This window comes from Anomaloglossus baeobatrachus, chromosome 2, assembly GCF_048569485.1.
Source record: "Anomaloglossus baeobatrachus isolate aAnoBae1 chromosome 2, aAnoBae1.hap1, whole genome shotgun sequence".
NCBI classification, from domain to species: Eukaryota; Metazoa; Chordata; class Amphibia; order Anura; family Aromobatidae; genus Anomaloglossus; species Anomaloglossus baeobatrachus.
The window spans coordinates 786263468-786278055 of NC_134354.1; the positions used below are offsets into that span (position 1 = coordinate 786263468).

General features: G+C 54.0%; 2 protein-coding genes across 2 annotated transcripts in view; one reads left to right on the plus strand and one right to left on the minus strand.

The window, feature by feature from the left end:
- C2CD3 (C2 domain containing 3 centriole elongation regulator) overlaps window positions 1-13656 on the minus strand; it is a 155134-nt gene extending 141478 nt beyond the window's left edge. Inside the window, exons 1-2 of the mRNA XM_075333991.1 lie at window positions 13554-13656; window positions 4806-5075 (exon numbers count right to left, since the gene is read on the minus strand). Coding sequence (XP_075190106.1) covers window positions 4806-5075; window positions 13554-13596 — 313 coding nt within the window. The 5' untranslated portion in view covers window positions 13597-13656. The remainder of the gene's footprint in view (window positions 1-4805; window positions 5076-13553) is intronic.
- A 503-nt stretch (window positions 13657-14159) lies between these two features.
- The window catches only part of PPME1 (protein phosphatase methylesterase 1), a 33041-nt gene continuing 32612 nt past the window's right edge, over window positions 14160-14588 (plus strand). The window contains exon 1 of the mRNA XM_075337632.1: window positions 14160-14267. The gene's annotated coding sequence lies outside the window, so the exon portion shown is untranslated. The remainder of the gene's footprint in view (window positions 14268-14588) is intronic.

Below are 14588 nucleotides of genomic sequence, written 5' to 3' on the forward strand. Positions count from 1 at the left end.
TGACTCCTCAATTTCCCTTGCACCGACTCCGACTCCTACATATATTGCTTATAGTTAAGTGAAAAATTTATTGTAATACATGAACATGTGTATGTGATCATCTGACATTTAATCATTTTTATGATACAATAATCAAGATATTTGGATAGAACAAAATATATTTATTGATACAACTTTAGAACACAAAAAACTAATAAATTGTAAATATGTAATACAATATGTAATATAGATTACATATACAGTATATCTTGTGTGTGTATATATTATATCTATCTATCTATATACCGTATTTTTCGCTTTATAAGACGCACCTGATTATAAGACGCACCTAGGTTTTAGAGGATAATTAAAAAAAAAAAAATTGAGCCAAATAGTGTGCTAAAACATTTTAATAAAATAAAAAAAAAACATTATTTTAACAATTTAGACTCAACAGGAGGGTCTGTTATGGGGGGGATCTGTGGATGATGCACTGTTGTGGGGGACCTGTGGATAACGCACTGCTATGGGGGACCTGTGGATGACACTGCTATGGGGGACCTGTGGATGACACTGCTATGGGGGACCTGTGGATGACACTGCTATGGGGGACCTGTGGATGACACTGCTATGGGGGACCTGTGGATGGCGCACTGTTATGGGGGACGTGTGGATGACACACTGCTATGGGGGACCTGTGGATGGCGCACTGTTATGGGGGACCTGAGGATGATGCACTATTATGGGGGACCTGTGGATGACACTGCTGTGGGGGATCTGTGGATAACGCACTGCTATGGGGGACTTGTGGATGACGCACTGCTATGGGGGACCTGTGGATGACACTGCTATGGGGGACCTGTGGATGACACTGCTATGGGGAACCTGTGGATGGCGCACTGTTATGGGGGACCTGAAGACGATGCACTATTATGGGGGACCTGTGGATGACACTGCTGTGGGGGATCTGTGGATAACGCACTGCTATGGGGGACTTGTGGATGACGCACTGCTATGGGGGACCTGTGGATGACGCACTATTATGGGGGAAATGTGGATGACGCATTGCTATGGGGGACCTGTGGATGACGCACTATTATGGGGACCTGTGGATGATGCACTGTTATGTGGGATCCGTGGATGACACGGCTATGGGGGACCTGCATGATGCACTTTTATGGGGATCTGGGACTACCACCCCCCCTCATCCTTAGGAATACACCCATGTACTGTATACCATACATGGCTGTATTCTGAAAGATGAGGGGGGTGGTAGTCACATTTACACTTTGGCCACTACATTAGTCCCTCCCTGGAGTGTTTACACTAAAGGACTACAGCCCCCATCATCCTTCAGAATACACCGATTGATACAGTATATTCTGAAGGCTGATGATGGGGGTTGTGTTCCCCATGTTCCTGACATTTGTCAGGCTCAGATCACTGATTGGTGGAGGCAGCTCTGCAGAAGTTGTCTCCACCAATCAGCATCCAGCCCTAGCGAGGAGAGGGAGAATCGTTCTCTCTCTCCTCTTTCTTATGATAGTCTCCGTCTGCTGAGGAGATCTAAAATGGAGCCCGCGCATGCGCAGATCGCGATCTTCGAGAGCCGCGATCTCTATCTGCGTCTGCGTAGCCTCCGACGCGATGGACTTCAGGAAAATGACTACGGAAGGCAGCGCATGCGCAGATGGAGATCTCGCTTCTCTGAGATCTCCATCTGCGCCTGCGTCACCTCCGCAGCCATTTCCCGGAAGTCGCGTTGGAGGCAGCGCAGGCGCAGATAAAGATTTCGGCTATGGTGACCGCCACCGCAGCTGATTGCCGGGGGATCCATGGCGGCCGCCTCCGCAGCCGATTGCCGGGGAAACCATGGCGGCCGCACCAGCCTCCTGTGACTCACTCCACCGCCGGATTACTGCCCGGTATGTTACATTCACTTTGTAAGACGCACCCCTTTTTTTCCCACAATTTTGGGGGGAAAAAAAGTGCGTCTTATAAAGCTAAAAATACGGTATATATAATTAATTAAATAGTGTATTATATTATATTTTATGTTTTATCCAAATATCTTGATTATTGTATCATAAAAATGATTAAATGTCTGATGTTCAAATTGTACTACAATATATTTTTCACTTAAATATAAAATACTAAATATTATTTAGTATGTTTTTGTTGAAAACTGTTTTTGCCACTTACATAGTTTACTATATAGTGTTTTTATATATATATATATATTATATATATATATATATATATATATATATATATTATATATATATATATATATAAAATCACTATGTAATACACTATGTAAGTGGCAAAAGCAGTTTTCAACAAAAACATAGTAAATAACATTTGTGGCGTCCATGAATTTGTTGTAAGAAATAGAATTGCTTCCATCAGATCCTCCTTCGCAGATGACCTCAAATCTGGCCTAATAATGTTAAGGCTAGAGAACAACCTCTCTACAGTAACTTGGGCTGGAGGCAAAACCGTAACCACATGGGAACATCTCTAACAATATCCGGGTATAAAGGAATTGCCTCATGCACAGTCAGTTTTGATGAACGGTTGAATTTTTCTATTTCTTTGAGAGCAAGTGAAAAATTTTACTGAAATCTGGTCAATCTGCTGCTATAGGAGACGGAGTGAAATATTTTTCCTTGCGGCAACACTTTGCCTGCTCCATGTCATCCAAATACTTGTCAAAGTTAAACTCCTCATCTGATGAGGATGAAGATACGGAAGCAGTAGCACTGTCAGGACCCAAGTCCTCTTGCGCCTGGCAGTCCTGTAGCCGCTCATCCTAACTGCTACCTTAGTCAGACCTTCTTTTTCTTTACTAAGCTGTTGATCATCAAGCAGTATACGATGACTCTGATCCACATAAACAGCTGCCAGAAGAAGTTTATTTTCCAATAGCTGTGTCTCTCTCCGTTTCATTGAAGCAGAAATGTCATCTGCGAATAAACCTCCTCTTTGGGACAGGCAAAATAGCAAGTTCTTCCACGCCCTTATGAAAATGCGAGGAGTTAAATCCTCAGTTTGTAATTTTTTAGTCATGGTAAATGGGTGATTAACCAATTCCTTCAATTCAGCCACCTGTGTCCATTCACCTTCATTTAGGGTTACCTGAGGGTTCGCCATATCTATAAGAAACGATTTTAGTTCACACAATCACTCACTCATTAAATAAGTGCTGCCTCACTGAGTGGCTTGATCAACAATTGCCCCTTTCCCAGCATGTCTCCAAGATGGAATCAATTTTAGGGGCTCTGGCGGCAATAACCAATTTCCTCACTTTTCCAATCAGATTTCCAGCATGTCCCTCTTGCAGACTATCTCTTATTGCCAGCTGCAGCGTGTGCACAACACAGCGCATGTGATGAATAGGTAAGTGTTTTGAAGCAGCTTCAACAAGATCATCTAATCCTAAAGTATCATTTTGCTGTTCTTCTGTTGTAATATCTGTTTGTTCCTCAGTTACATGAGCAGCGCTGTGGCTCCATCTCGCACATACTAAATCCTAAATGTTCTTCTAGCTGTAGTTCTCTCATTCATCAATGTAATTGTACTTATGTGTGAAGCATTGTCCGTTACAATGGCAAGAACCTGTTCTTTTTTGCGTTCGTAATCTTACAGAACGTTTTCCACTAAGGCCTGGAGAAACTGGCCGCTGTGATGAGCTTTACTATCTGTTACTGCCAGTGACTTGGAACAATTTCTTTCTTGTTACAAATGTATCGAACATTGATGGCAAAATAATTCAGTGAAATGCAGTGACTCCGACACCCAGCAAAGGCAATGGGTGATAGATAGGACATTCAGACACATCGTGGTGTGAGGATCCTCACACAGAATGAGCAGTCAGGTTGTGGCGTTTTTCTAATCTGCTTTTGGTATTGATCATTATCTATGAGCTCAGAAACCTTTCAGATGATGCGGTTTTTAAAAATCTGATCTGCTTTTGCAGCTGAAAAACGTATCCTCAAAAAACGCAGCAAAAACGCTGTGTGTGAATGTAGCCTTAGATCTGGAATAGAACAGTCATTTATAGGACATTTCATGACTTTCCCAAATTCCTATGAAAACGTATTCAGCACATTCTGCATTGCACGCCGGACCCAATTATTTAGATTTTAGGAGTCGGTGCATTTTATATAGACTCCGACTCCACCGCCCCGGGGGTGTGACACCCTCCATGGTGGGCGTAGCCTGGAGTTTCCTTCCGTGTACTATATTTTGGACCCGGCCTGTTTTTCATTGGTTTACTTATCCGTTCCTTTCTTGTCCCCTTGGTCGGCAGGCGTATTTTCTTCGCAGCGTTCGGAGTGGGCGTTACCGGCGTCTCCCACAGACTGGTCGCTTATTGGGGCATGCTCGCAATGTCGGGGAATGGAGTTGCTTTGTGGGGTGGTGACTAGGCTTAGGCAGTGGAAACGACTGGCTGACGGGCACTCATTAACCAGCTAGAGCGCGCTGATAGAACTGCTGGGGTACACCCACAAACTAACCAGTCACGCCCACTATCGTCCGATCCCCAATACTGCAAGTATGCCATCAGAATTGCGTAATATATTTATGATAACTAGCCTTAATTTACATAGAGTATACAATAATACGTAACATATAACGCATACGGATGCTAGGCGAAGAATGTGCACGTTCGCTTACACCGGGAATAACACATACAGGAGACTCCTCCCACTTTTCGGGATGAGAATTGGAGTGGGTTTTTTTATACACTAGTGGAAGTGAAGCCTCACAGGTAATAAAACCAATCTAGCTGATAACAGGGAACACCAGAGCACAGTCAGTACCTGTCAGGTAGGAGGAGAGCTGCCGGGGCCCGCAGTGCACGGAGTACTGGGCCGTAGTCTTCAGCTCCTGCTGCTCGGCCTGGGAGGTGTCCCGGGGGCAGAAGACGGTCCCGCCGCTCGTCTCTCCCCACCACCGCAGCCTGACGAGTACACCGCGGGGAGGTCTGGGCACCGTCCACACGATCCTACTGACGGTCACCCGGAGAAAACAGCGGAGCTGCCCCTGGACGAGCGGCGGCAGAGAGGTGGACGGGGCGACATCTGCAGCACCTGGAGGAGCAGAAAGTCATATCATGCGCAGTCCATCCCGGACCCTCACTCTGTCTCTGCCGCACTCTGACTCCGCTGCTCTGTCTGTCGCTCTCAGTCTCGGCTGCCCGCTGTCTGTCTGCGCCGCTCTCTATGTTGTTCTCCGTCTCTGTTGCACTCCGTCGCCCTAAGTCTCTCTCTGTTTCTCTCGGTCTCTCTCTGCCTGTCACTCTCTGTCTCCCTCCGTCTCCTCCTCTGTATGTCTCCTCTGCCCTCCATCTCTACCACCCTCATTCTCCTCTGGTCTCTGTCTCCATCGATCTCAGTCTATTCTGCTCTCTCTATCTCTGCTGCTCTCTCTGTCACCCTCCATCTCTACCATCCTTGGTCTCCTCCGCTCTGTCTGTGCTACCCTCTGTCTCCGTTGCATTCTGTCTATACCACTCTCGGTCTTCACCGCTCTCTCTCCGTCCTCAGTCTCCTCCACTCTCTGTGTCGATCAATGTCTCTGTCGCTCTCTGTCTCCTTCGCTCTCAAACTCTGCTGCTCTCTGTCTCCCTCCATCTCTGCTGTTCTCCATCTGTTGCTCTCTGTTTCTGCCACTCTCTGGCTCTTGCTGTTTATGCCTCTCACTCTCTCCGATGCCCCCGTCTCTGTCTCCTCCTCTCTCCGACTCAGTCTCCTTTGCTCTGTGTCTCACTCGGTCACTGTTGCTCTCCGTTACCCTCTGTGTCGCTCTCTGTCTCAGTCTCCTCCACTCTGTTGCTCTCCATCTCCTCTACCCTGTATGTCACTGTCTCCTCCGCTCTCTCTGTCTCCTCCGCTCTGTGTTGCTCTCTGTCTCCTCCGCTCTGTGTCTCCTCCGCTCTCTCTGTCTCCTCCGCTCTCTCTGTTTCCTCCGCTCTCTCTGTCTCCTCTGCTCTCTCTGTCTCCTCCGCTCTCTGTCTCCTCTGCTCTCTGTCTCCTCTGCTCTCTGTCTCCTCCGCTCTGTGTCTCCTCCGCTCTGTGTCTCCTCTGCTCTCTGTCTCCTCTGCTCTCTGTCTCCTCCGCTCTCTCTGTCTCCTCCGCTCTCTGTCTCCTCCGCTCTCTGTCTCCTCCGCTCTCTGTCTCCTCTGCTCTCTGTCTCCTCTGCTCTCTCTGTCTCCTCTGCTCTCTCTGTCTCCTCTGCTCTCTCTGTCTCCTCCGCTCTCTGTCTCCTCCGCTCTCTGTCTCCTCTGCTCTCTGTCTCCTCTGCTCTCTGTCTCCTCTGCTCTCTGTCTCTTCTGCTCTCTCTGTCTCCTCCGCTCTCTCTGTCTCCTCCGCTCTGTCTCCTCCGCTCTCTCTCCTCCGCTCTCTCTCCTCCGCTCTCTCTCCTCCGCTCTCTGTCTCCTCCGCTCTCTGTCTCCTCCGCTCTCTGTCTCCTCCGCTCTCTGTCTCCTCCGCTCTGTGTCTCCTCCGCTCTGTGTCTCCTCTGCTCTCTGTCTCCTCCGCTCTCTGTCTCCTCCGCTCTCTGTCTCCTCCGCTCTCTGTCTCCTCCGCTCTCTCTGTCTCCTCCGCTCTCTCTGTCTCCTCCGCTCTCTCTGTCTCCTCCGCTCTCTCTGTCTCCTCCGCTCTCTCTGTCTCCTCCGCTCTCTCTGTCTCCTCCGCTCTCTCTGTCTCCTCCGCTCTCTGTCTCCTCCGCTCTCTCTGTCTCCTCCGCTCTCTCTGTCTCCTCCGCTCTCTCTGTCTCCTCCGCTCTCTCTGTCTCCTCCGCTCTCTCTGTCTCCTCCGCTCTGTGTCTCCTCCGCTCTCTGTCTCCTCCGCTCTCTGTCTCCTCCGCTCTCTGTCTCCTCCGCTCTCTCTGTCTCCTCCGCTCTCTCTGTCTCCTCCGCTCTCTCTGTCTCCTCCGCTCTCTGTCTCCTCCGCTCTCTGTCTCCTCCGCTCTCTCTGTCTCCTCCGCTCTCTCTGTCTCCTCCGCTCTCTGTCTCCTCCGCTCTCTGTCTCCTCTGCTCTCTGTCTCCTCCGCTCTCTCTGTCTCCTCCGCTCTGTCTGTCTCCTCCCGCTGTGTGTTGCTCTGTCTCCTCCGCTCTGTGTCGCTCTCTGTCTCCTCCGCTCTCTCCGTCTCCTCCGCTCTCTCCGTCTCCTCCGCTCTCTCCGTCTCCTCCGCTCTCTCCGTCTCCTCCGCTCTCTCCGTCTCCTCCGCTCTCTCCGTCTCCTCCGCTCTCTCCGTCTCCTCCGCTCTCTCCGTCTCCTCCGCTCTCTCCGTCTCCTCCCGCTCTGTGTCGCTGTCTAAAACGCTCTCCGTCTCCTCTGCTCTCTCTGTGTCGCTCTCTGTCTCCGTCTCCTTCACTCTCTCCTCTGCTCTGTCTCCTCCACTCTGTGTCGCTTTCTTCTCTGCTCTCTGTCTCCTCCCGCTCTCTCTCTCCTCCGCCCTCTCCTCTGCTCTGTCTCCTCTGCTCTCTGTCTCCTCTGCTCTCTCCTCTGCTCTGTCTCCTCTGCTCTCTGTCTCCTCCGCTCTCTCCTCTGCTCTGTGTCCTCTGCTCTCTGTCTCCTCCGCTCCCTGTCTCCTCCGCTCTCTCCTCTGCTCTCTGTCTCTCTCCGTCTCCTGTGTTTCACTCTCTGTCTCCTCCGCTCTGTGTCGCTCTTTGTCTCTTCCGCTCTCTCCTCTGCTCTCTGTCTCCTCCGCTCTGTGTCGCTCTTTGTCTCTTCCGCTCTCTCCTCTGCTCTCTGTCTCCTCCGCTCTCTCCTCTGCACTGTCTCCTCCGCTCTGTGTCGCTCTCTGTCTCCTCCGCTCTGTGTCACTCTTTGTCTCTTCCGCTCTCTCCTCTGCTCTCTGTCTCCTCCGCTCTCTCCTCTGCACTGTCTCCTCCGCTCTGTGTCGCTCTCTGTCTCCTCCGCTCTGTGTCACTCTTTGTCTCTTCCGCTCTCTCCTCTGCTCTCTGTCTCCTCCGCTCTCTCCTCTGCACTGTCTCCTCCGCTCTGTGTCACTCTTTGTCTCTTCCGCTCTCTCCGCTCTCTGTCTCCTCCGCTCTGTGTCGCTCTTTGTCTCTTCCGCTCTCTCCTCTGCTCTCTGTCTCCTCCGCTCTGTGTCGCTCTTTGTCTCTTCCGCTCTCTCCTCTGCTCTCTGTCTCCTCCGCTCTCTCCTCTGCACTGTCTCCTCCGCTCTGTGTCGCTCTCTGTCTCCTCCGCTCTGTGTCACTCTTTGTCTCTTCCGCTCTCTCCTCTGCTCTCTGTCTCCTCCGCTCTCTCCTCTGCACTGTCTCCTCCGCTCTGTGTCACTCTTTTTCTCTTCCGCTCTCTCCGCTCTCTGTCTCCTCCGCTCTGTGTCGCTCTTTGTCTCTTCCGCTCTCTCCTCTCCTCTCTGTCTCTCTCCGTCTCCTCTGTGTTTCACTCTCTGTCTCCTCCGCCCTCTCCTCTGCTCTGTCTCCTCTATTCTCTGTCTCCTCCGCTCTGTGTCGCTCTTTGTCTCCTCCGCTCTCTCCTCTGCTCTCTGTCTCCTCCGCTCTGTGTCGCTCTTTGTCTCTTCCGCTCTCTCCTCTGCTGTCTCCTCCGCTCTCTCCTCTGCTCTCTGTCTCTTCCGCTCTCTCCTCTGCTCTCTGTCTCTCTCCGTCTCCTCTGTGTTTCACTCTCTGTCTCCTCCGCCCTCTCCTCTGCTCTCTGTCTCCTCTATTCTCTGTCTCCTCCGCTCTGTGTCGCTCTCTGTCTCCTCCGCTCTGTGTCGCTCTTTGTCTCTTCTGCTCTCCTCTGCTGTCTCCTCCGCTGTCTCCTCTGCTCTCCGTCTCCTCCGCTCTCTGTCTCCTCCGCGCTCTCTGTCTCCTCCGCGCTCTCTGTCTCCTCCGCGCTCTCTGTCTCCTCCGCGCTCTCTGTCTCCTCCGCGCTCTCTGTCTCCTCCGCTCTCTCCTCTGCTCTCTGTCTCCTCCGCCCTCTCCTCTGTCTTCTCTGCTCTCTGTCTCCTCTGCTCTCTCTGTCTCTCTCCGTCTCCTCCGCTCTCTCTCCTCTGCTCTCTGTCTTCTCCGCTGTGTCTCTTCCGCTCTCTCCTCTGCTCTGTCTCTCTCCGTCTCCTCTCTGTGTTTCACTCTGTCTCTCTCCTCTGCTCTCTGTCTCCTCTACTCTCTCCGTCTCCTCCGCTCTCTCCTCTGCTCTCTCTCCTCTGCTCTCTGTCTCTCTCCATCTCCTCTCTGTGTTTCACTCTCTGTCTTTGTCTCCTCCGCTGTGTCTCTTCCGCTCTCTCCTCTGCTCTCTGTCTCCTCCGCTGTGTCTCTTCCGCTCTCTCCTCTGCTCTCTGTCTCCTCCGCTGTGTCTCCTCCGCTCTCTCCTCTGCTCTCTGTCTCCTCCGCTGTGTCTCTTCCGCTCTCTCCTCTGCTCTCTGTCTCCTCCGCTGTGTCTCTTCCGCTCTCTCCTCTGCTCTCTGTCTCCTCCGCTGTGTCTCCTCTGCTCTCTCCTCTGCTCTCTGTCTCCTCCGCTGTGTCTCCTCCGCTCTCTCCTCTGCTCTGTCTCCTCCGCTGTGTCTCCTCCGCTCTCTCCTCTGCTCTGTCTCCTCCGCTGTGTCTCTTCCGCTCTCTCCTCTGCTCTCTGTCTCCTCCGCTGTGTCTCTTCCGCTCTCTCCTCTGCTCTGTCTCCTCCGCTGTGTCTCTTCCGCTCTCTCCTCTGCTCTGTCTCCTCTCTGTGCCGCTCTCTGTCTCCTCCGCTGTGTCTCCTCTGCTCTCTGTCTCCTCCGCTGTGTCTCCTCCGCTCTCCTCTGCTCTCTGTCTCCTCCGCTGTGTCTCTTCCGCTCTCTCCTCTGCTCTCTGTCTCCTCCGCTGTGTCTCTTCCGCTCTCTCCTCTGCTCTCTGTCTCCTCCGCTGTGTCTCTTCCGCTGTGTCTCTTCCGCTCTCTCCTCTGCTCTGTCTCCTCCGCTGTGTCTCTTCCGCTGTGTCTCTTCCGCTCTCTCCTCTGCTCTCTGTCTCCTCCGCTGTGTCTCTTCCGCTCTCTCCTCTGCTCTCTGTCTCCTCCGCTGTGTCTCTTCCGCTCTCTCCTCTGCTCTCTGTCTCCTCCGCTGTGTCTCTTCCGCTCTCTCCTCTGCTCTCTGTCTCCTCCGCTGTGTCTCTTCCGCTCTCTCCTCTGCTCTCTGTCTCCTCCGCTGTGTCTCTTCCGCTCTCTCCTCTGCTCTCTGTCTCCTCCGCTGTGTCTCTTCCGCTCTCTCCTCTGCTCTCTGTCTCCTCCGCTGTGTCTCTTCCGCTCTCTCCTCTGCTCTCTGTCTCCTCCGCTGTGTCTCTTCCGCTCTCTCCTCTGCTCTGTCTCCTCCGCTGTGTCTCTTCCGCTCTCTCCTCTGCTCTCTGTCTCCTCCGCTGTGTCTCTTCCGCTCTCTCCTCTGCTCTGTCTCCTCTCTGTGCCGCTCTCTGTCTACTCCGCTGTGTCTCCTCTGCTCTCTGTCTCCTCCGCTGTGTCTCTTCCGCTCTCTCCTCTACTCTCTCTGTCTCTCTCCGTCTCCTCCGCTCTCTCTGTCTCCTCCGCTGTGTCTCTCTCCGTCTCCTCCGCTCTCTCTGTCTCCTCTGCTGTGTCTCCTCCGCTCTCCTCCGCTGTGTCTCCTCCGCTGTGTCTCTCTCCGTCTCCTCCGCTCTCTCTGTCTCCTCTGCTGTGTCTCTTCCGCTCTCTCCTCTGCTCTCTGTCTCCTCCGCTGTGTCTCCTCTGCTCTCTGTCTCCTCCGCTGTGTCTCTCTCCGTCTCCTCCGCTCTCTCTGTCTCCTCTGCTCTGTCTCCTCCGCTGTGTCTCTTCCGCTCTCTCCTCTGCTCTCTGTCTCCTCCGCTGTGTCTCCTCCGCTCTCTCCTCTGCTCTCTGTCTCCTCCGCTGTGTCTCTTCCGCTCTCTCCTCTACTCTGTCTCCTCCGCTGTGTCTCTTCCGCTCTCTGTCTCCTCCGCTGTGTCTCTTCCGCTCTCTCCTCTGCTCTCTGTCTCCTCTGCTCTCTGTCTCCTCCGCTCTCTCCTCTACTCTCTCTGTCTCCTCCGCTGTGTCTCCTCTGCTCTCTGTCTCCTCTGCTGTGTCTCTTCCGCTCTCTCCTCTGCTCTCTGTCTCCTCCGCTGTGTCTCTTCCGCTCTCTCCTCTGCTCTCTGTCTCCTCCGCTGTGTCTCTTCCGCTCTCTCCTCTGCTCTCTGTCTCCTCCGCTGTGTCTCTTCCGCTCTCTCCTCTGCTCTCTGTCTCCTCCGCTGTGTCTCTTCCGCTCTCTCCTCTGCTCTCTGTCTCCTCCGCTGTGTCTCTTCCGCTCTCTCCTCTGCTCTGTCTCCTCCGCTGTGTCTCTTCCGCTCTCTCCTCTGCTCTCTGTCTCCTCCGCTGTGTCTCTTCCGCTCTCTCCTCTGCTCTCTGTCTCCTCTGCTCTCTGTCTCCTCCGCTCTCCTCTGCTCTCTGTCTCCTCCGCTGTGTCTCTTCCGCTCTCTCCTCTGCTCTCTGTCTCCTCCGCTGTGTCTCTTCCGCTCTCTCCTCTGCTCTCTGTCTCCTCCGCTGTGTCTCTTCCGCTCTCTCCTCTGCTCTCTGTCTCCTCCGCTGTGTCTCTCTCCGTCTCCTCCGCTCTCTCTGTCTCCTCTGCTCTGTCTCCTCCGCTGTGTCTCTTCCGCTCTCTCCTCTGCTCTCTGTCTCCTCCGCTGTGTCTCCTCTGCTCTCTGTCTCCTCTGCTGTGTCTCTTCCGCTCTCTCCTCTGCTCTCTGTCTCCTCCGCTGTGTCTCCTCCGCTGTGTCTCCTCCGCTGTGTCTCCTCTGCTCTCTGTCTCCTCCGCTGTGTCTCTTCCGCTCTCTCCTCTGCTCTCTGTCTCCTCCGCTGTGTCTCTTCCGCTCTCTCCTCTGCTCTCTGTCTCCTCCGCTCTCTCCTCTGCTCTCTGTCTCCTCCGCTGTGTCTCTTCCGCTCTCTCCTCTGCTCTCTGTCTCCTCCGCTGTGTCTCTTCCGCTCTCTCCTCTGCTCTGTCTCCTCCGCTGTGTCTCTTCCGCTCTCTCCTCTGCTCTCTGTCTCCTCCGCTGTGTCTCTTCCGCTCTCTCCTCTGCTCTGTCTCCTCTCTGTGCCGCTCTCTGTCTACTCCGCTGTGTCTCCTCTGCTCTCTGTCTCCTCCGCTGTGTCTCTTCCGCTCTCTCCTCTACTCTCTCTGTCTCTCTCCGTCTCCTCCGCTCTCTCTGTCTCCTCCGCTGTGTCTCTCTCCGTCTCCTCCGCTCTCTCTGTCTCCTCTGCTGTGTCTCCTCCGCTCTCCTCCGCTGTGTCTCCTCCGCTGTGTCTCTCTCCGTCTCCTCCGCTCTCTCTGTCTCCTCTGCTGTGTCTCTTCCGCTCTCTCCTCTGCTCTCTGTCTCCTCCGCTGTGTCTCCTCTGCTCTCTGTCTCCTCCGCTGTGTCTCTCTCCGTCTCCTCCGCTCTCTCTGTCTCCTCTGCTCTGTCTCCTCCGCTGTGTCTCTTCCGCTCTCTCCTCTGCTCTCTGTCTCCTCCGCTGTGTCTCCTCCGCTCTCTCCTCTGCTCTCTGTCTCCTCCGCTGTGTCTCTTCCGCTCTCTCCTCTACTCTCTGTCTCCTCCGCTGTGTCTCTTCCGCTCTCTGTCTCCTCCGCTGTGTCTCTTCCGCTCTCTCCTCTGCTCTCTGTCTCCTCTGCTCTCTGTCTCCTCCGCTCTCTCCTCTACTCTCTCTGTCTCCTCCGCTGTGTCTCCTCTGCTCTCTGTCTCCTCTGCTGTGTCTCTTCCGCTCTCTCCTCTGCTCTCTGTCTCCTCCGCTGTGTCTCTTCCGCTCTCTCCTCTGCTCTCTGTCTCCTCCGCTGTGTCTCTTCCGCTCTCTCCTCTGCTCTCTGTCTCCTCCGCTGTGTCTCTTCCGCTCTCTCCTCTGCTCTCTGTCTCCTCCGCTGTGTCTCTTCCGCTCTCTCCTCTGCTCTCTGTCTCCTCCGCTGTGTCTCTTCCGCTCTCTCCTCTGCTCTCTGTCTCCTCCGCTGTGTCTCTTCCGCTCTCTCCTCTGCTCTCTGTCTCCTCCGCTGTGTCTCTTCCGCTCTCTCCTCTGCTCTCTGTCTCCTCTGCTCTCTGTCTCCTCCGCTCTCCTCTGCTCTCTGTCTCCTCCGCTGTGTCTCTTCCGCTCTCTCCTCTGCTCTCTGTCTCCTCCGCTGTGTCTCTTCCGCTCTCTCCTCTGCTCTCTGTCTCCTCCGCTGTGTCTCTTCCGCTCTCTCCTCTGCTCTCTGTCTCCTCCGCTGTGTCTCTCTCCGTCTCCTCCGCTCTCTCTGTCTCCTCTGCTCTGTCTCCTCCGCTGTGTCTCTTCCGCTCTCTCCTCTGCTCTCTGTCTCCTCCGCTGTGTCTCCTCTGCTCTCTGTCTCCTCTGCTGTGTCTCTTCCGCTCTCCTCCTCTGCTCTCTGTCTCCTCCGCTGTGTCTCCTCCGCTGTGTCTCCTCTGCTCTCTGTCTCCTCTGCTGTGTGTCTCTTCCTCTCCCTCTCCTCCGCTGTGTCTCCTCCGCTGTGTCTCTTCCGCTCTCTCCTCTACTCTCTCTGTCTCTCTCCGTCTCCTCCGCTCTCTCTGTCTCCTCTGCTCTCTCTCCGTCTCCTCCCCTCTCCGTCTTTCTCACCTTTCCTCCCCGCTTTTCCGCCCTTTTTCCCCCGGCTCTTCATCTCTTCTTCCCCGCTGTCATCTCATTTTGCCCGCCGTCACCACACGGAAGCTTCCCTCCAGTCTCCTAGCAACTAGAAACATAGACTTCCGGTTCCGGCCCCCAGCATCCAATCAGGAGCGAGCGCGCAGGGGCTGCTGGGAGTGACAGTTGGCACCCGCTGGTCACGTGACTGGTGTACGCTGCTCTCTGGGACTTATAGTTCTGTAGAAACTGAAAACTTCAAATATGAGCAAATTCCATGTTTTTGGCCCGCAATGCGCGTATCCTGAAGCCGCGGTCACGTGCAGATGTTGCCTCTGCTAAAGATGGCGGTCATTTTTTTTCTGTGATCTGTTTATCGGGGTTGGTTGCTGTCGGGGCCGGACGTGCTGAGGCTGAGAGTTATATTTCACCAAGAGAGAAATTGTCCTACAGACCTGTCTCTGTAATTGTTCACATTTCTGTATGCTAATAAAGTTATTTTCAAGATATGTTCACTTTTGTTTATAGAAATAAAGTTATTGTAAAAAAAATAAATAGAAAATTCAAAACAGACTGGAGGCGTCTCCCAGCGGCCTGTGCGCTGTGACGTCAGCTCCGGGGGCAGCACTCGGTGGGCGGAGCCAGCTGTCTCCACGGAAACCCCAGTGGCTGGTGGGCTGAGGCCTGGAGGGGACGGTGACAGTGACGGTACGTGGCTGGCGGTGCGGGGGGAATTGGGGGCGCGGGAAACCGGCGGGGGGAGCGTAGGGCTGGGACATACGAGGGGGCGCGTAGAACCCGGTGATACAAGTGGGGCGCGGAGAGCCGGGACATATGAGGGGGGGCGCGGAGAGCCGGGACATATGAGGGGGGCGCGGAGAGCCGGGACATATGAGGGGGGGCGCGGAGAGCCGGGACATATGAGGGGGGCGCGGAGAGCCGGGACATATGAGGGGGGCGCGGAGAGCCGGGACATATGAGGGGGCGCGAAGAGCCGGGACATATGAGGGGGGCGCGGAGAGCCGGGAC